This window comes from Sus scrofa, chromosome 4 (assembly GCF_054392235.1).
Source record: "Sus scrofa isolate SSC_HxYL_T2T_F1_AM1 chromosome 4, Sscrofa_HxYL_maternal_Yorkshire_Landrace_v2.0, whole genome shotgun sequence".
Taxonomy (NCBI): domain Eukaryota; kingdom Metazoa; phylum Chordata; class Mammalia; order Artiodactyla; family Suidae; genus Sus; species Sus scrofa.
The window spans coordinates 56,204,969-56,226,911 of NC_139386.1; the positions used below are offsets into that span (position 1 = coordinate 56,204,969).

At 34.7% G+C, this 21,943-nt stretch overlaps 1 protein-coding gene across 33 annotated transcripts in view; it reads right to left on the minus strand.

The window, feature by feature from the left end:
• Positions 1–21,943, minus strand: part of RALYL (RALY RNA binding protein like) — a 765,932-nt gene that overhangs the window by 81,551 nt on the left and 662,438 nt on the right. For all 33 annotated transcript variants that reach the window (XM_085021182.1, XM_085021176.1, XM_085021187.1 and 30 more), the window contains one exon: positions 8,548–8,595. In XM_085021182.1, coding sequence (XP_084877308.1) covers positions 8,548–8,595 — 48 coding nt within the window. The remainder of the gene's footprint in view (positions 1–8,547; positions 8,596–21,943) is intronic.

The window sequence follows — 21,943 nt, forward strand, 5'->3', positions numbered from 1 at the left end:
TATCCAAAAATGATTCGGAAACATGCTGAGGAAATGCTAAAGGATGCCTGGAGAGGAACAGAAATGAAATGAGACAGAGTTCAGGAGAGGTGCCATCCTCTGTGCATAAGCAAAGTCCATTAAAGCCCAAGAACTGCCAGCAAAGAACAGGTCATGGATGTCAACACATTAGACTTTACTTCAAAGGGTATAGGAAGGATGAGGCTGAAAAGAGTTGTGAACCTCATTCATATCACTAGGGCCTTGAAAATCAAAAGGGTCAACAAAGCCTGCCCCTCATTTCAATCACAAAACAAGGTCTGCATTACTTATTTATAAGCTGAATTCATAGGACAACTTAAGTCAGTGAACCAAAATAGGAAGACACTTTGCATGAGCTATAACACCCAAAGCTATGGAGGAAAAAGAAATATGGTGATTGACTGTTCTCTTCCAGGGTGGAAGTTGCTGGTTGAAATGAAAGGCAAGCTCTTTTGGAGGAACTATTTCCCCAGCACTTGAAAATACAGTCTAGCAGATTTATTAAATAAATAAATCTGGGGAGTTCCCATCGTGGTGCAGCAGAAACCAACCCGACTAGGAACCGTGAGGTTACAGGTTGGATTCCTGGCCTCGCTCAGTGGGTTAAGGATCTGTCATTGCTGTGAGCTGTGATGTAGGTCACAGACATGGCTTGGATTCTGTGTTGTTGTGGCTGTAGTGTAGGCTGGCAGCTGTAGCTCCGATTAGACACCTAACCTGGGAACCTCCACATGCCATGGGTGTAGCCCTAAAAAGCAAATCAATCAATCAATTAATTTATATAATGAAAATATATACTGATGTTAGAATGCTATATTGCAAATGTAGGCCAAGAAAAACCACCGTACTCACTGCTACTTTGGTTACAACAAAATTCAGTAATATTTTATAGGGAACTGAAATGTTTATCAGTGTTTCTATTGCTCTCCTCCCTTCCCCCAACCAAGGATTACAGAGCTACCACGGTTGGCCAGGCCTGATCTCATGTTGAGAAGAGAAAGCTCCACTTGTTCACTGCATTTTTGTGTATTTGCTCATATTTTTTGCATGGGATATACATTTTAGTAACATACTCAGTACGTGTTGTACTCTCTGTTGTAAATTCAGAAAGATGACTCTTTTCTCACCATAAAATCAGGCAAGGTTTAACCAACTCATTCTGCTGCTCTGTTGGGAAGATGTGTAGCATTAAAACTTAATTTTTAAAAAGTGCTATGTAACGCACAATACAAAGCTAAATGGGTATATCACATGAGAGCATGATTTTTCATTTTAATGGAGTTGGGTGTTTGTTAATTTTCACTGGGCCAAGTTAAGTTTACCAGAAATAAAATAAAGGAAGAAGGGTATTTTCCTAAAGCTTATAAACATAACAAGATAAGGATGGGAAAGGTGGTTGGTGGCTGATTATAAGATGAAATTTAGGAATTCTAAATCCAGAGGGAAGTAGACATTAACTTTGGCTTCTTCATCAGAATCATATCCATAGAATAGTCCAACAAAAATTGCTATCCAATAGAACTAAATGGGATGCAAATCGCAAAGGACAGTTAAAAGCTTAAAATAAATTTCTTCCTTCATTTTGTGTTTTTTTTTTTTTTTCAGTTCTTCCACTCTAAGATTTATATTCTCTTTCTTTTCCTTTAATGGTCCTTCATTTGTCTCTAATATTATTATAATACTGTCAAATAGATACTTACAGGTCAAATGATTTCTAATGAAGTCATACACATAATTCTCTGTTCCCTAAGGTCTATTTTAAGATAAAAACTCTAAAAGACATACTCTCAACCAGTAAGTAAAACAAACGTAGTCAAATTTTAGTAAAAGTAACCCACTGAGGGAATTCAAGGGTTTATTTTATTTAATAAACATTTCTGCTTTTCATGTGCCTATTTATTGCTTGGAATTTTGTTTGCTTTAATAATATCTAAGATGTGTAATTTCATTATCAAGCAAATGCTAAAAACTAGTAAACAATTTTCATATTGATTTACTTGATTAAAATACACACATCTTGTCTCTAGGAAGAATAGAGGTATTAGTTCTTAAAAATTCATTGCTTTTTGGACGAAGGTAATTTAATGGCATATTGATAAATAAAATAAACATAATCTTGAATTTTTGTTTTTACCAAAAGCTTATTATTAAACTTAAAATAAATTAACATTTTAGAAAAAAAACCCAAAAAACACGACACTCAATCTTTTACCCTAAAACAACTACTGTCATTTTCTAATCTTTTTTCCACAAGCATCCATATTTTTCACATAATTGAAAACATATGTATAGTCATATACCCAGGCTAATTCTCTTTGGTTCATACTAAAAACATTTCTCAAGTTTGCTAAATGGTTTCCCTAATGTTTATTTTAATTGCTGTGGTGCATTTTCTCAAGTAAATATACCACAGTCTAACAAATCATTACCTGATTGTTAGACTTTTGATTTCAAGCCCATTTTCACTGTCAACTTATGTGATTTTAAAATTCATGAAAAAATCTTGAAAATGTAATATGTGCATATTATTTTGTCACTGAACACTATATTTTAATTTAGATAATAGGAATTTAAGAGTTAATAATTACCTGTTTTCTTCCAAATTTCCCTCACAAAAAGAGTTCTTCATTTTCCTTACATACGAACCCAAACTTACAGTCACTATGCAGTTAACGCTAATAAAAATATGTGGTCTGGACCTGGGGCTAAACAAATGCCCTGCCAGAGCCAAGCAAGACCTGCCACCAAATTCAGGGCCATGTTCTCACTGGGGCCTGTAAGCAGATAAATGAAGATCACAAACCAGAGGGCCAGAGATCCTCAACCTCACAATCTTCTCTTCAGAAGCTTAACTTCTGATAAATGTAGTCTACAAAACCACATTATGGTGCCTATTCAATTTTAAGAAAGGATATATTTGAAATCTACATGAATGATTCTTAGAGCCTTCTAATATATCCAGTTTTTATACTGTTTGAAGTACTTAAAAATCATAAAATCTGTTTATAATTTCCACCTCGACTTTGAATAAGCTTTTGGTTACAACTGAATCAGAAAACAATTTTTAAAGGCACACTTCACTTGAGGCCAGTAAATGAACAACTCCTATTTCTATTTTTCATCATTAAACTTTTCCCAGATTTTCAGTGAACTATTCACTGTCCCCAATCTTGTGCAAATACTTCTTGAACATGCTTTGAAAGACAAGCTGATTCAAATTGTCCATTACTGTGTTGGCAATATTTGGACCTTAATCTAAGCTTTATATTTTGTGCAATTTTGCTGTCTGTTATATCTTACATACCGCCTTATATAATTAAAAAAATTAATGTATTCATATAGCAATTGAGGGGTTATAAATCAATCAGATGATTCTATTTACTTAGAATCCTGTATCATGTATTGTCAAGCCATTTTGCCCATGAAGGAAACCCGTAAAAAAGGAATGAGATGATTCCCTCAGGTTTAATGCACATACACCAAGGCCTGAAACTCCTCTAGTGATTCCAAATCACGCCTTTTGTCAATGGTGCCATGGTATGGTTTCCGAGAATTTTAAGTGGAATTCCATTTTACCAGATGGTAATTTAAATTTGCATAATGAAACATGCATTGCTTTTTGCTAATATGTTTTTCTAATATTCATGAATATACACTGTGCCCTATAATCAATGATCTGAGACAGGTGCCACCTAGAGTTTTTTTCACCAACTGAAACTCTGGTAGCTTCTTTTATGTTAATTTACACAGGTCAAGATGGATCCAGCTTTAAGCAATGAATATCCATTTTAAATCACTTATACCTATATGTTTTTTTATATGACAAAGTACTTCTGGCATTTCAGAAGTTTACTCACTACTAGAGGTTATGAACAGCTCAGTGCCTTTCCTGATACTGTTGAAGAAAGGTAATATCTTAGAATTAAAACAGCTAATATGTTAGAAATTGAAAACATTCCTCGGGGATATTTGATAATTTTAGGCATACTTCTCCTTGTATTTGATTTGGAAGAGTATAAATATATGTTTCATTTTAATTATATGTATGTCCTTCATTTAGTCAGACTTTTTAAAAGAAAATGCCTCAAATACAGTAAATTATTGGGCAATAATTTGCTTTCTGTAATATAAACAAATAAATAAACCACTCATATCTATTATTTAGTGATACTCTTCTATGATCCCTGAAACCATGGATAGAAACTAAATCAGTTTTTGAAAAAGTTACTGCTGGATGCATGTATCACATTATGATGGAACTTTGTGTAGAGACATTTTCTAAGCTAAAACGATTTAAGGGTTGAAAATCCCCAATTATACAAGAATTCCCAAACCTGGGAAATAGGCTAACAATAGGATATAAATGAGGGTCAGTTATTAAAATATTATCTCTCAGCTTCAGACCCTTGTTTAGTGACATTTGGAGTTGGGACTCTGCAAATCACATTTCTGTGGGGACCAGCTAGCTCCTTGGTAGGCTCAGCCAACTAAGGACCTGAGCGGGAGACTGGAGACTGGAATACAAAGAGAGGACTTGACTCTTCCCAATTTGCTTCCTGCTTTTGTTTTGGCTTCCTGTTCTTGTCAGCTTTACTCCAGCCTTATTTCTTTACCCTGGCAGTGGCAATTCAGTCCAGTAGTAGCAGCTGAATCTAGTTTGAGTAATTCTGTAACATCTGCAGAACAGTCTCTTCATATTCCTTCAGAGACCTCAGTACCAGCCAGCTGCTATGGCCTCCTTAGAGGTTTGGGCTACAGCCCTACAGGTTCCCGCCTCTAGGCTCAGCTATAGCAGCAACCACGGAGCAGCACCTTCTACTCACAGTTTGAGCTCTGAAAAGTCCATTTTCTACATAAAAATTGATAACCCCAACCTTTTCCTCTGTTTCCCCAGCCCCAGAAGTGGTAGCTGCTTCCTGCAATTGCTTACTCTATTATACTATAGTGAATGTTTCGTTTTGTTTTCTATTTCGCTAGTTTGTTTTCACCTTTTCAGTTCCTTAACACACAGGATTTTTTCTTTTTTTTTTTTTACAAATGATTATCTTCATTCAGCCTAACTATGTGATTTCTGTTTTCCTGACACAAAACTGAGCAGTATGGAGTTACTGGAAATAGCTGAGTGATCTCGTGCTGCAGGTAACTGTTCAGCCCAAACTGGAATGCTCTGGGGAGCATTTCCCTCCAGAAAACAGTCCAAACAGAATGATCCAGAAGTGTCACAATGGACGGTTATGGAAGGACAACTGACCAACCAGCCATAGGGACACTACCACATGAATTACAGTATAAGAAACATACTCTCCATCACTGTTAATGGTTACTGTTAACTGTTACTAGTAGCTAACACTGATTAAGCACAAAAAATATACCAGGCATAATGCAGGTCATAAAAACATGCTACATTATTTAATTCTTAGAACAATGTTATGGGGTAGGAATTAATTCCATGCTCACTTTATTGATGAGAAAACAGGTTTTGTGGTATTAAATAAATTGCCCAAGTTTGCACCACTAGTAAAAAGAGAAAAAAAAAAATAACCATAAACACAGGCAGAGTGTAACTACAGAAGAATTAGTGTGAGTAGAACTATTAGGACTGACTTAGTAAGTATTTCTCTCCTCCAGCATCTCCATTCTGTTTTCCTTTCCTGGGAATCTGTATTTATTGGGAACTCCTGACTACATCACTACAGTGGCAATGCTTCTGTCTTTCTTAGCCAAGTGCAAAAAAATGAAAAATAAACTAATGCGAGTGCAGACTGCTCAATCTGTTAGCCATACACCCATGCGGACTGTTGAACACTTATAAACCAAATAGATTTATATAAGACAAACAATTGATTTTGGAAATTGTTCAGTTAGCTTTTTTTGCATAGTGAAGAGGCATCTGAAAGCTTTAGAGTCTTGCTAATTATTTGCTGATTAAGACTCTTGTTTTTTGGCAGGTAAGATCTATTTACCATTTATCATCTATCTATCTATCTATCTATCTATCTATCTATCTATCTATCTATCCCTGTCTAATGATTTTATTGAGTTATAATAAATAAACAGTAAAGTGCAAATATTGGCTTCATTTTCAAGATGAGAAAACTGAAAACCTGGCTACTTGCCCAAAGTTGCAGGTTAGTTACCAGAACTTGGGTCTCCTACCATCCACCAAACCCCATTTAAGTAGAAATTCTTTAAATGTGGAAGGAAGTCACATGAAGCAAATACTTGAGACTACAATGCAAAAACAGTTTTATACTGACCAACTAAAAGACACTGAATATTAATTGAACACTTTATTCATAGCAATGAAGATAGTGTTCTGCATCTTGAAATCTAAAAGCATATCAGAAAATGTTTTTAAAATTATCAAAACCTAAAATTTTCAAATAAAGACTAAATGTTATCTTTTTTCATAGCAAATGAGATTATTTTAATGCTGCCAGATCTTCACATCATTGTTAGGACAAGTTATTATAGGCTTATTTAGTATTTAAAATAAAATATATTTTGTAGAAATTATAAAAATTATTTGAAAAAATCATTCTTAAAAATTCATATATGGTAATAAAAGGATGACTACAGTAGTTTGCACCTAGTGGCAATGAGGGTATGGTTGTGGATTTTATTTCTGTGTAGATAAGGCTGTTTTCTTTTGTGTAACATCTAAGACTGATATCTCTCCCTTTCTGTTTTGCATTACTGAATATAATGAATACCTAGTTTATGACTATAGTTCAGTCATTAGTTAACTGTGTGACCTTGGGGAAAAATATCTCTAAATCTAAGGAGATGATAATACAAATTGAGTATTCCCTATGTGTGAGACAATGATAGTGCCCGAGGATACAAAAGTAAGTGAAACTGAGCATCTTCTCTGCCCTCTTAGAGGAAGGAGGGTATGTATACAGGTTTTTGTGTAGACACTAGCCAAACTTTGTCACTGCATAAAAAAATACAGCACTAAAAACTAGAAGTGGTGCTGTGAAGGAACACTGCTGGGTGCTGAGAGGGGAACAGAGGAACCTCATTTAACTTGAGAGACATATTCATGCTGAGATTTGAAGGAAGAAGTCAGGTTAACTAGATGGTGGAGGGAGATACCAGGAGTAGAAGTAATCAGAGAAAGTTCCCACAGCAGGAAGGAACACAGTATTCTTGTGGAACTGAAAAAGGATGCTCCTGGCTGAAGAAAAGAGAATAAGACCCTTACAGGGGATTATGAAGTTTCTTCCTTATTTAAAATGTCCATTCTGTTTTTCTAAATTTGCATTTTTATGCTTTGGGTTTTTGTTTGTTTGGAACTTACAGTTAAAGGCCTAAAAGATATTTACCTCATTTTTTGGTGTGTGGTCCAATGATCTATCTATGCACAGTCAGTCTTTGTTTTGCATTATCTCTAATATGAAGAATTTCAATTACTGATGCTTAGTTAAATAACATCAGTCTGCCAACAGTGCAAATTAAATTTCAGTTACCACATATATCTACCAGGAGTAATTTCTTAAAATCCAAACTTTGCCGCTAGTTTTTCAGTCCACAAATGACTAAGTAAATATATGGACACTTCCATTCAGGAGACCTTCCTTCCATTCCATATGCAGCCAGAGGAACTTAATAAAATAAAACATATTGACATAATTGAAGAAAGTGGTTGTGCTGTGCTGAAAAGGGATGAAGATGTTCCAGAGGAAGTGATACTGGCCCAAGAAAAAATGCACCGAAGAAATCTCAGAGGTAGTTCACAACATTGATAAAATGTCAAAGCTGATCCAATCTTAGGAGGATGACAATTCACTGAGGGTTAAAGGTATGCTTGCTCCATATTATAATATAAGAAGAAGGCAAGCACTATTCAAATTACTTTTGATAAGTCTACTAATTCTCGGTATTTTTACATTACAGTGTTAAAATTTTAAATTAGTATACTAAATAACTGTTAGTTTCACTGTGTTTTCCTATATGTATGTCTAGGGATTTTATATATATGGATACATATATAAATATGTATATAACATAAGAAAGTTTTTGATGTTTTGACAAAAAACTTAAAGGTCATGGGATATCCTACTTTTCTTTGTTGATTATTAACATCACTCTACATGGTATCCTACACTCCTATGCAAAGCAAGAACTATCCATAATTTTTACTGAATCTATGTGCCATATGAAAGCAAATGTATTTTAGAAGATTGGAGTCACTTTCTGAATTTACATCTCTCAGTCTGGGAAAATTCTAAGTCAACAACAGACCTGGAAAATAACATTGGTTAATTAAGTCTTTAGACTATCTCCAAATATTAGAAACCAAATTTTAATCTTAAAGCACCTCCGAAGTCTAAGTCCAATATCTATCATACTTTAGTTAAGTAAAATAAAAATAGGAAAATCTGTCTATCATGTTTTATTGGGACTTTTTTTACTATAAAATATTATTTTAAACATATTAGTTAAGAATATCTGTGAATTAAATTACAAAGAGTTAAAAGATAATTTAATTTAAAGGGAAACAAGGATGAGAAATTTACATACCGATTGTAGAAATCATCTCTGTAGTAATCATAGTCAAAGACATAGCCACTAGGGAGAGAAACAAAATATTCATTGTTGACATTTGTTTTAATCACAGTAATGGAATACCAATAAATTTATGTTACTTTTAAATATTTATTTTTTTCAATGTAATTATGTATCCAAAGAGCCTTACAACATGGTGTTCAATTGGATATAATGCCAATGATCTTGGTCTCTGAGGCCTTGAGTCCCCCGGTTCCCCCATTTAATTAAGGTAAGTGTCTCTGTGTCTTGTTTTATGTTAACTTTTTCCTTAAGTTTCACAGCACTCGTTCTTCAGCCCTCACCTGCTGAGCTGGTCTCGGCAAGTTTAAGAACATGATAGATCTCCACAACTTATTTAACTTACATCTAAAAGTCTGTACATTTTGACCAATATCTCCCCATTTCCCTCACCTCCAGCTAACCACACTTTTACTGTTTCTATGGGTTTGGATTTTTCAGATTCCACATATAAGTGATACCATGCAGGTTTTGTTTTTCTCTGATTCACTTCACTGAGCGTAATGCCCTCAAGGTACACCATGTTTTCACAGATGGCAAATTTCCTTCTTTCTCATGGCTGACTGATATTCCATTGTATATAACATACCCATCTTCTTTATCTATCCACCTGATAACAGACACTTAAGAAATGATAATTATGTGATGTGACGGATGCGTTAACTCATTCTGTGGTGGTAATCATTTTGCAATATGTAAGTGTGTCAAATTAACATCTTTAATAGCTTAAGCTTGCACGACATTATATGTCAATTATATCCCAATAAAGCTGGGGGGAAAAAGAATATGTTTGTTGAATACAAGTGTATATACAATAGCATTCATGTTTGGATAATACAAATGAGTTTCTCAAAGCCAAAAAGAAGGAGAAAAAGATATATAATTTTAAGAATCTAGTGGAGAAATTTCTTTTTTTTTTCTTTTTTATGACAGCACCTACTATCGAAGTTCTTGGGCTAGGGGTCAAATCAGAGCTACAGCTGCAGGCCTATGCCACAGCGCAGCAACACCAGATCTGAGCCACATCTGCAACCTATGCTGCAGCTTGCAGCAATGCCAGATCCTTAACCCACTGAGTGAGGCCAGGAATCCAGCCCCACATCCTCATGGACACTATGCTGGGTTCTTAACCTGCTGAGCCATAACGGGAACTCTTTGTTGAGACCTTGTTTATGAAACATGATACCTGGAGAAAGAAACATTCTAGTTATTGGAACAAAATTCTTTGTGATTTTTCCATACATAATCTGATTTAGCTTTAACAACAACCTATAAGATGTAGCATGTTATTCTAATTTTACAGGATACTGAAGCCTAGAGATATTAAATGCCTTAAGTAACACAGATAAGTATTTAGTACAGCATTATCACTTCATATGCTCATTTACCACAACTTGATTGAGAACCTATATGTCAGGAACCCTACTAGTCACTTAGGTTTAGTGAAATAGTTTGTTTTTTGCTCATGAATTTCACATTCTAGTGGTGATCAAGATGGCCTTAAATCTCACCCAGCTTGACTGAACTAAAGACAGATTTCTTTGTGAATAGACTTTCCACTTCTCTTTTCTTAGAGCATTTACTTCAGAAAACTTGTAATTGTAAAGTCTCTGCCTCTCTGACATGTAAATATTCTCCTAGACTCTTGCCTTGTCTTTCTGAAGGACCTGGGAACTATCTTTGAAATTAAATAATAACATTCATAATAATGAGAATAATTAAGTAGTGTTGAGAAATAACTGATTCTAAAAGATAAATTTGATATTAACCAAGTGTCAGACATGGTGATAGACATTTTAGATGCATTAAATAACTATTGTTTGATGGAATAATTATTTCCAAACAGAAAATTCTCAAATAATTTTCAGATGTGACAAAATAAATGCAGAGAGGATATGTGGCTAAATTGTTTTATCATCTTTTTTTCTGAAGTTCTTTTAAAAAATATTATAACCTCAGAAAGTGGAGTTTAATAGCAAGAAGAAAATGTGACATGTGGGCCAGTTAATAAAAGCGTCACTAATATGGATGAGAATGATGTCATGGATTCCACTCATATGTCTTATACCTTTAAGAAATACACTTTAATAAAAAAAAACTTCGATAGTTTATCAGACTTCTGGAAATTTAAAAGTTCCTGAGGGAAAAAAAATTATTTTTTATTTTTCTCAGGTGATGGTTAAATTATCCTGTCCAATTTGCTTATTTTTCTTCAATCCTAACTGCTAAGGCATATTTATGAGAACGATTTAGAACAAAGCATCCTAAATTGTTTCATCTCCAAGAGCCACTTTCTGCCATCATGAACTCAATTTTACCTGTCAAGTTAGAAATGAAATAATGTACAAACAAGTCTGGGTAATCTTGACAAGGCTGCTTTTGTTTTACTGGCTTAGACTTTTAGCAGGAATGCCATGGCTGTAGTTGGCTCAGGGCATAAGCTATAAAATCAAGCTGGATTTTGAAGGAAGAGAAAGCAATTCAAGGAGCTGAAGAGAGATCGCCACAGGGGAAGTCTGATTCATGTCTGCCATGCTTTCCTCAGGATTCCTCCGGCCCTCAATGATTCTGTTTTTTTGTTTTTGTTTTGTCTAATATTTTTCCCTCCTTCAGATTCTTGCACTCTCAAAAAAATTCCTTCTTTTTCTTTCTGTGTGAGTCTCTGTTTGAAATTAGCTGTCAAAAAATGGCATTGCCTTTTTCGGTATATTCAGCTCTGTAAGGTATATTATGTATCCTAGAATTGTGTTGCTGAGAAAAACTTGTCTTTCATATTAAAAAATATCCCACTGTTATGCTATGATTTGATCTATTTTGGCTTTTTAAAAATTATTTTATTTTTATTAGAGTATATTTGACTTACAGTGTTGTCAGTTTCTGTTATATAGCATGGTGACCCTGTCATCCAAATATACATATGCACTCTTCTTCTCATACTCTCTTCTATCATGTTCTATCCCAAGAGAATGGATATAGTTCCCTGTGCTGAACTGTAGGGCATGACTGCTTATCTTTTCCAAATGCAATAGTTTGCATCTACCAACCCCAAACTCCCAGTCCATCCAACTCTCTCCCCCTCCTCTTGGCAACCACAAGTCTATTCTTTATGTCCATGAGTCTGTTTCTGTTTTTCAGATAGGTTCATTTATACCATTTGAGATTCCACATAAAAGTGATATCGTATGTTATTTGTCTTTTTGAATTACTTCACTTAGTATGAGAATCTCTAGTTACATCTATTTTAGCCTTTAAAGGAAAAAACTTTGCAGTTTCCATTGCAGTCATTTTGTCAGACAATCAGTTTCTTATGCCATTGAAAAGAAAATGATAAAAAATTAGATGTTTAGGGGATTGTCCAGGAGGAAACTAAGTCTAATAAATGTGAAGGTTTTTGTCATCTTGGAGCATGCTTAGTGCCAAATGGGAAGTGCTTGACTTTCTAGAAAAGTAAAATAATAATTTTGAATGTTTAACACAAAAATAATTTATATTTTATTTTTTAAATCTTGTGCACATCACAACTTTTCTTCTACTCTTCAATGTATTCTATTAGCTCAGATTCCTTTGAAAGTTAATAGGAAATAAGAATTAGTAAAGCTAATTGATTAGAGTTGCACATTCACACTTCCTTTCATTTTGGGAGATTAAATGAGACCTAGTAAATTTCCTGGAATGTCATTCAAACTTTTTCATTTCTGGAAGAAGAAATCACAACTCATTGGATTTTTATAATATATGTGATTAATTTTATATAATCACTTTGAATTCATAAAACAGCTTCATATGAGTAGACTAATATACAGAAGTACTTCCTTTTACTTTCTACCACAGAATATCATTAAAATATAATCTGAATGATTTCCCTGGTGTCCTAGCAATTAAGGATCCAGGATTGTCATTGCTGTGGCTCAGGTCACTGCTGTGGTGCAGGTTTGATCCCTGGTCAGGGAAATTTTGTATGTTATAGGTATGGAAAAAAAATATATGTATATAAAACCTGAAAGAATATTAATAAACTTCCTAGCATAAAGAGGGAGGCTTTTAATGGTTTCTTAACAGATAACCTACAAATAATAACTACAAATAATTACTGGAGCCTTCTTAATCACTATATCTGGATTATATTGAATGATCAATTATTAAATACATATTGCATACTTATATAAATTATTGGATGCTTATATGAAGCATAATACTGAGATTTGTGAATAATAATATCATATCTGCAGAACATAGCTTCTAAAGGAACAGCAATCTAAATTTAAGGGATTAGGCAAATACACATATGAACATAATTCAAAGCCAAATTTGTTAAATGCCAAAATAAAAATAAAAACTACCATGAGAGATTATAGGCAGAAGTAGGCTGTGATTGGATACAGAAATCAAATAAGGTTTCATGAAAGAGATGACATTTTAATTATCCCTGTAAAAGCATATAGGGATTTAATAAGTGAACATTCAAAAGTTAGTCCTTCTAGATGGTCAAGAATTATTGGTAGAAAAATATGGAACAAATACGTAGAACAGTGTCTTATGAAGTTTGTTATCTCTCTTTAGCACAACTATTCTTCAGAATGCCTGTGGAAGTCATGAATTCAGAAGTTAAAATGTAGGCTACCTAAATTTCCAGAGCACACTTTTCTCTATGGTTGAGGTTCTTAGTGAGGCAAAAATTTCCTTAAAAGCACCTACAGACTCTCACTTCTAACTTGTAAAATTTGATGTGGGTTTCCAACACAGTATATATAGTTGAACATATATACAAAGATTTCTAACATAATATGTAGACAGAGATATGTCTATTTTCACTTTACAGAATACATATAAATCTGTATATTTGGAGTGTGTGTGTGTGTGTGTGTGTGTGTGTGTAGACATATATTCAAAATGTAAAAACAGTGGCAAAACCTATTTAGTCTAAATTGCATTGATAAAATATTCAATTGACTACCAAGAATTTTGGAATGGATTACGGCACATTTATAGAATTCCTGACTAACAGTGGGTAAGGACCCAATTCCTTAGAAAGATAAAGTGACTAAGAAGTTCAGGGATTAAAATAGTCCACGCAGTACATTTAAGAGTTTCCGTCTCTAGGAGTTCCTGTCGTAGCGCAGTGGTTAACGAATCCGACTAGGAACCATGAGGTTGAGGGTTTGGTCCCTGGCCTTCCTCAGGGGTTTAAGAATCCGGCGTTGCTGTGAGCTGTGGTGTAGGTTGCAGACGCGGCTCGGATCCCGCGTTGCTGTGGCTCTGGCGTAGGCCGGTGGCTACAGCTCCGATTCGACCCCTAGCCTGGGAACCTCCATATGCCACGGGAGTGGCCCAAGAAATAGCAAAAAGACAGAAAAAAAAAAAAGAGTTTCGGTCTCTAAATTGCTATGAGCCAAGCTTAGTGTCTCATACATTCAAAGGATGATTATTTTTTAATTGAAGGATGTGTGAAGAGTAACTCTGGGAACAAGAAAGAGGAGAAAAAAGGAAATATTTTTCTCCCTCTGGCCATGTGAACACAGGGATTCTCATTTTGGAAGTACCACCTTGAATGGGGTATGCTTGTTACCCTTCTCTATGCTGTGTTCCCATAGGAAGGATATATAATTCCAAAATCAAGTTTAGTTTCCACTTCTGTCTTCTAATCTAGAATGAGTGACTATATATGTATATGTGTGTATATATACATATGATTCTATTAAGTTCATGATTACTTTATAAAGTTACAAGGAGAATGACATTTGATTTTTATGTTCATGACACATTTGGTAGTAGAATGATAAATGTGAAAGCAGGAGTCATTTATCTAGCAAAACATCTAGTCAATGTGAGGGGCCTGCCTAGAGATATACAGTCTTGCCTGGACCAGGAAAACGGTCTGCAAACTGGCATTTCTGGTCCCCTCTCCTACCCATCATGTATGCTGCTAATGATTAGAAAGCATTCTTTTTACAAAATATCAGAAATAAACAAGAACAACAACACACCCTCAATTACTCCCCATGGTCTTTAAGGTACTGTTCAGAATTTTCAACATTCCGCACTCTCCACAATGCAGAGCCTTCTTCTGACATTCTTTTTTTCTTTTAACTTTTTAAAATTATAGTTGATTTACAATGTTGTGGGAGTTTCTGCTGTACAGAAAGGTGACCCAGTCTTTTTCTCATATTGCCTTCCATCATGTTCTGTCCCAAGAGATTGAAAATAATTCCCTGTGCTAGACAGTAGGACTTTGTCATTTATCCATTCTAAATGTAATAGTTTGTATCTATCAACCCCAAACTCCCAGTCCATCCCACTCCCTTGCCCCACCCCTTTGATAACCACAAGTCTTGTTCTCCCTGTCTGTGAATCTATTTCTATTCTGTAGATAGGTTCATCTGTGCCATATTCTAGATTCCGCATATAAGTGATATGGTGTTTGTCTTTCTCTTTTTGACTTCGCTTAGTATGAGGATATATAACAATTCATTCAAATACTCTTAATCATTCAGCCATTCCTAGCACTACTCGCTGGGTGGCACAGAATAGCTCTTTATTATCAGAGACATATATTCTTGCATCTCTACACAAACTTTTACATTAGCCCAACTGCTTGCTCAATAGAATATGTCCTATTTATGGGGATTTGCTCAAGCTCTTCATCTGTCAACACATGTATTGTTCCATTGAATATGTATCTATCCTTAGGGCCTAACTCAAGACCCACATCCTCCCCAATTAAAAAGTTTGTTGAGTTGGACTAAACTCCACTTACTGTTCTATTCCTCGATCATAGTTTTTTGTATTTACATTTGACTCATGCTTGTCAGCACTCTGCTTTTCCTGTCACATAGCTAATCTATACAGATTTATTTCTGTTATCCTTCCTTTCACAAACCAGTATCTCTAGTCTATTAATCATTCCTGTCTTCCTTCTTTGAACGTAATCTAATTTGTCTGAATTTCTTGACACTGAAGTTTTCAGAGTAAAATATTCCAGGAGGGCTCATGTCAAAATTCTGTAGGAGATTATATACCTTTTTGTCCTAGCTGAATTTATTCATAAATGTGCAGGTTTCATTCTCACAACTTCTTCTACATACTTCTATCTGAACATATTATATTGTCATTAACTGTTCATGAGTCTATCTCACTAGATTTAGAGCTCTGCAAAAAAAAACAAGGTGTTTCTAGTCACCCAGTAGATATTTTTTGAATTGAATATTAGAATTATACAGAAATTTCTGCCATATTTATTATTATTACTTTTTGTAGGAATACAAAATAACTATATTATAATTTTCAAACACCTGAACATTAAAATTAGGATGCTTAGAGCATTACAATTGGATTAGACCATGTTGGGTTAGAGTTTTCTGCCAATAAATAACAATTTATTTCCTATTAGCTCTAAAACTGCTTTCTCTTTGCTGTTGCTTTGTGATAATGGAGCTGGATCCTGTAAACGTTGTTCCTTTGCAGCTGGCACCGTGGTAGGGTTTGCCAGTACAGGGTGTTTGGAGGAAAACTGAAAAGCACTGAAGAGGAAGGGGCTTCTTTTTCCAGATTCCCACCTGTTTTTCGCCTTGTTTCTCTGGCACAGCTGTCAGCACATTACAAGAGACCCACTGCTGCTCACTCTTGCCCCTGCAGGATGATGCTTACTCATTACCCACAGTCCACCAACACGCCAACAACTTTCTCTGCCATCTAGTGAGCTGCAGCCACAATCTCTCCAATAGTTTGTGAACTCAGCCCAGGAGGGAGAGGCTCTTCAGTTTTTTTCCTTCCTGGATTCTCTCCTTCAGTCATAGAGATAGGAATTACTACCTACATTTTCTATTCTGATATTCTTTTGTAGTCTCTTTTACCCCCTTTAAGTAGTTAATGGTATTTAACTAGTTAATAATTCTGCATATTAAAATTTCCCTGTAAAAGTGGCTAGTGTGATTTCTGTCTCTTGTCTCCTGGTTGGATTTTAACTGAGACAATCCAGTTTAGGCATTCTTGTATTCTACATGTTTAAGAATGACCCCATGTGATATGTAATCAAAGGGTACAGGTGGTCTATTTGCTGTTGGTTTTTTTGTTGTTGTTGTTGTTTAGATGATTTATTTATTTATTTATTACTTTTATTTTTTGCCTTTTTAGTGCTGCAGGTGCGGCATATAGAAGTTCCCAGGCTAGGGGCTGATCTGAGCTGTAGCCGCCAGCCTCTGCCACGGTCACAGCAATGCCAGATCCGAGCTGCATCTGCAACTTACACAACAGCTCAGGGCAACGCCAGACCCTTAATCCACTGAGCGAGGCCAGGGATCAAACCCATGTCCTCATGGATACTAGTCGGGTTTGATACCACTGAGCCACAACAGGAACTCCCAGGGGGGATCTATGTGTAAAGACACCTTTTTTTTTTCATAGCTTGTGCATTTGATATTTTTATTATTACTATTATTTAACTTATTGGATTATAATGATTTTCTAAAAGGTTTTCCTTCAAGGTAAATATATCAATGGCACATATTCCTCATGGTATAAACTAGCTTATAAACATCTTTAAGATTAGACAAAGGGATAATAATAATAATAGTAAAAGAATATCAATGATAATGTTAACAGTTAATATTTACTGAATCCTTAGCAATTGTCAGTCACTATTATAAGTGCTTTGCATATAATCAAATCATTTAATTGTCTTAAAAATCCTATGAGTTAATATTAATATTATCCTGATTTTATAAATGAGAGAACTAAGGTAACATGACCAATCAAAGACCAGAGCATAAACCATCTTGTCTATGGCTTACCAGATATTGTTGTAAGAAATATTGTGGTACTTTTATCAACTGCAAGCTCAGTGTAAGCCAGGAGGTTGATAGCACTCCCATAAAGCTAATGAGATCTTAGAAGGCATTAAATGAACTGTAGCATCTTTAAAAAAGGAAGTAACAACAGCACTGGACGTTCGCTTTTGAGACATCTCTGTAAATATTTGGTTTAGTGTATTTCAGTGAAGCTTCAGTAGGATTTCAACCAACTGGAGTGAATACAGATGAAAGAAATTAGGATGGCAAGAAACCTCAAAACAATGCCCCAATATAGAAATGGTTGAATAAAATAAGAATGTTTAGTCTAGAGAAAAAGGTCTTTGGGAAGGAAGGAAGCTAATTATTTAAATATTTGAAAGGCTGTCTAGTGGAAGAGGCATTGAATTTATTCACTGTGGCTCCAGAAGGCAAGACAAGTATTGAAGAGTAGTAATTACAAGGAAGAATGTTACTGCTAAATATAACAAAGGAATAGAATAATGAGTTCCAAATATCTCTAGCTTCTAGTAGTTTGGGAAAGAGAATAAAATCATAAAAAGGAAAATACTGTGGCAAAACTTTGTATGATCTACTATAGCACAGTGTAACAGACACAGACACCTCAAGAGAGCCCCCAGACTATTTTATTAGAAATTTTACAGAGAAGAGAATTAATAATTATGTATTTCTGGGATCTCTTCCAAGCAAAAATTCCAAATGACACTGTTTTTATTAAAGTCAAATGACATTGTTAAAATGTAGCATTTATCCATTCACATACAGGTTTTAAGAAGGTGGTGACCTGAACCTGGCTCCCTTTTCTTTCAGTACCAATTCCAGTCTTTCTGGCTCTCTTCAGTCAGATTGATGCAGGAATAAAGAATAAATAAAAATTGGACTTTCATATTATCTAAAAAGAAATAAATAGAATACTTTTTCCAAAACCTATGGACCACAGAAAGCACCTGACTGAAAACAAAAATATATAGTTTTAGATGCTTTCATTGTTAAAGTCACAAGATGAAAAAACAGTCTTAATCTCATCAGAAAAAGAGCAACACCATAAGTCAATGTAAACTATGTTGAAGTCTGGAAATCTATAAATATGATCTGATATGAAAAGAAATGAAAGGAGCAAAAATATTATTTTCATCAGCAGATGATAGAGAGGAATTTGGTAAAATTTGAGGCATTTCTTATAATATGTCCTAAGTAAAATAGTAAGAAGAAAACTACTTAAACACAATAGATATGTGCCCAAAACAAAAAGGAATTATCTTAATATAAAATAGCAAAACCATAGAGTTCCCATTGTGGCTCAGCAGTAATGACCCCAACTAGTATCCATGAGGACTTGGGTTCAATCTCTGGCATCACTCAGTGGGTTAAGGATCTGGCATTGCCATGAGTTGTGGTGTAGGTGGCAGACATGGTTTGGATCTGCTGTTGCTGTGGCTGTGGCTTAGGTGGGCAGCCACAGCTCTGTTTCAACCCCTAGCCTGAAAACTTCCACGTGCCTCATGTGCAGCCCTAAAAATACAGGGGAAAAAAAAAAGTAAAACCATTTAAATTGAAATCGAGATATTAACTTTTATCACTATTATTACTCAAAGTTATTTTGGAAATTTAGGACATTTTTAGATACTCAAGTTTGTCTTCTATTATGCACCTGTACTTGGTTTTAAAGTTTCCCCTTTTCACAAAATACTTAGTTCTATGTTCCTTTTATTACAAACTCACATTGCACTGAACACCTATTACCTAAGATGAGTGTTTCCCACAAATGTAAAATCAAAAGGGGCATATTGAATAATTCTTCCACTCCTCACTGACTTGGTTTTCACTCTTTGCCAATTTTTACTTTCTGTATACAAACATGGCTTGTTGTGGTTTCTATTTTATTCCCACTGATTAATACGTTATTTTGTTTATTTTTTTTTTAATCTTATGGCTGTACCTGTGGAATATGGAAGTTCCCAGGCCAGGGAGTTAAATCTGAGCCACAGGTGTGACAATGCTGTAGCTGTGGCAATGCCAGATCCTTGTAACCCACTGCCAGGGATCAAACCTGCTCCTCCAGAGAAACCTGAGCTACTGCAGTCAGATTTTTAAACCACTGAGCCACAGTGGGAATTCTCAAGGCAGTTCTTATCCCTAAGTTACATGTTTGCAAAAGAGACAATCTCCCTCATAATTGCCACGCTTCAGAATTTTCTCTTATATTCTCATCTTTGATGAACTTTAGAAATGTCAAAAATTTCTCACCACTCCTACAATCATCCTTAATAAATCATTTAGTCCCCTTCATAATGTTCTCAGTTAAAGAGCATGACTAAATAATTGTTATAACTTAAGTTAATCCTTATGATGTCAGTGTCTAGGGTGGAAAAAAACAGGCTAGCAACTACATTTATAATTTATAAATAATTTCTATCTGTGTTTGGTACATGGTATAACTTATTTTCTGTTGATATCTTTCTGTCACCTTTGTAAATAAAAAATGACACAGCTGAACACAGAATTATTGTGTTACAATCCTTTTCCTAAAAACTACCTCCATTATTGTCTTCACATCATTAAGAAAACTGGGTCCAACTTTATTTTTTCTGTTGAAATTTTTTCTCTTAAAATTAGCTTTTTCTTTTAGTACGGATATATATGTATATAAAAGTTTCTTTACACTTCAAATATTAAAAATGTCATTAAAATGAATGAATTATACTTTACATTTCATTACTGACTCATGTTCTCTTTGGGAATGTCTTTTATTTACAGATGAAACTCAATGTTCTTTAATCAAATTTTTTCTATGTTCTTATTTTGCCACTTTTCTTTCCTCTACTTTGCACAGGGAATATTTATGTATTTCCCTAATATCGCTGACTAGATTTTTTTTTCCCTTTAGTATAAAGTTTACCATTTATTGCTTCAAGTGAGGCATTGCACTTAATCTGGAGTTTTGTTAAAGAGTCAACTGATATTTTCTAGAATAAATCTCTATCATAACCTACTAATGTTGCTTAGAGGTACTTTTCTTCTGAGCATTAATGAGCTAAATATTTTTTTTTTTCCTTTTTAGGGCTGCAGTCAGGGCATATGGAGGTTTCCAGGCTAGGGGTTGAATCTGAGCTACAGCTGCCAGCCTACGGCAAGGCCACAGCAATGCCAGATCTGAACCACATCTTACTCTTCCCTTTTGTATTCAATTAATAACAAACTGGTAAAAGCAATTTATGGATTGGCACTGTTTTACTGAGTTCACCATGAGAAACACTAGTCTCATCTACCTTTATATCTTGCTTTTCACCTAGCAAAATGACTTAAACAGAATTTTGCACTTCATGAATCTCATCCAAATATAATTGCACTGATATTCAGAACTAAGGATAAAGATCCTGGAAATGAAGTCTTGATTAGAATTCAATGGCATCATAACATCCACTTCTTGTTTTTAACTTGCGCTTTGAAGGTTTACATGTTAAGACATTAACACAAAATATTTTCAACATATTATATATTTAAGTCTAAGTAGTTTTGCAGACTTCATTAGTCATTGTCAAAAACACATGCCTAAATATTTTACTCAACTCTCCAGCAATGATAATTTGATGCTATAATCTTTGTAACATGGAGGGAAAGCTCAATATTCAATCACAGCAACAGGGAACTATTTATTCTTGTAGAGTAAGTTGGTTTAGAACAACGGCTGACAATGTTATCACATAATATTTTGCACACACTCTTACAGTGCCCTTCAAATAATGATTAGATGAACTTCCTGGAATTGAACAGCTTTTCATTGTACAAAGGGCGGAGATGCTCATCAAATTCTTTCTCAAGAGCTTCCAAACAAAACCTGATGACTGAAGAAAATTAGGTCTGAGAACTTTGATTTCTTGGGCAGCCCTGCTAACCTGTGACTTGGTGGTCTTACATGGGAACCTGGAATACTAGGCCTGCCGTAGGCATAGTGAGAGTATTGTGGATTATCAAAGGCCTATGATTAAAGAACACATTTTAAAAGTGATTTCTCCAGAGAGCTTCACTTTTTAAAAGACTTTCAAAATTTTTTTATATCTAATTGGGCTCTAACATATACTTCATTTAAATATGCCTGCATGGTATGATAATTGAGCCAGTATCTGAAAGAAATGTCTCATCAAGTGCTTTATCTTTCATATGCTTTTCATTGAAGCTAAGGGGAAGCGACAGTCGGGAGCCGCTTGCTGTTGAATCAAACCACAGGCATGGTTATGTCATTTTGAAGTTGAACATGGCCTACAGGTTCTAAATGGTGAATTTTGAATGTGATCTAGTTAAAAGTTCACAAAAGAAATAACAAGGTATCTAAAAACATAAAACATTTGGGGGCTGGATTTTCATTTTAATATACACCTTAGCATGCCAAAATACAGTTCATCCATGCATTTTTTTTTTTTTTTCTAATAAGCTCTTTAGAGCACAAGTGATGCCTGGCTTTTGCTAACATTTGGCCACTATGATTATGCTGTGATAACTGATTTGTTCTGCAGAGTTAAGTAGGAAATCTTCTGAATTAAAATATT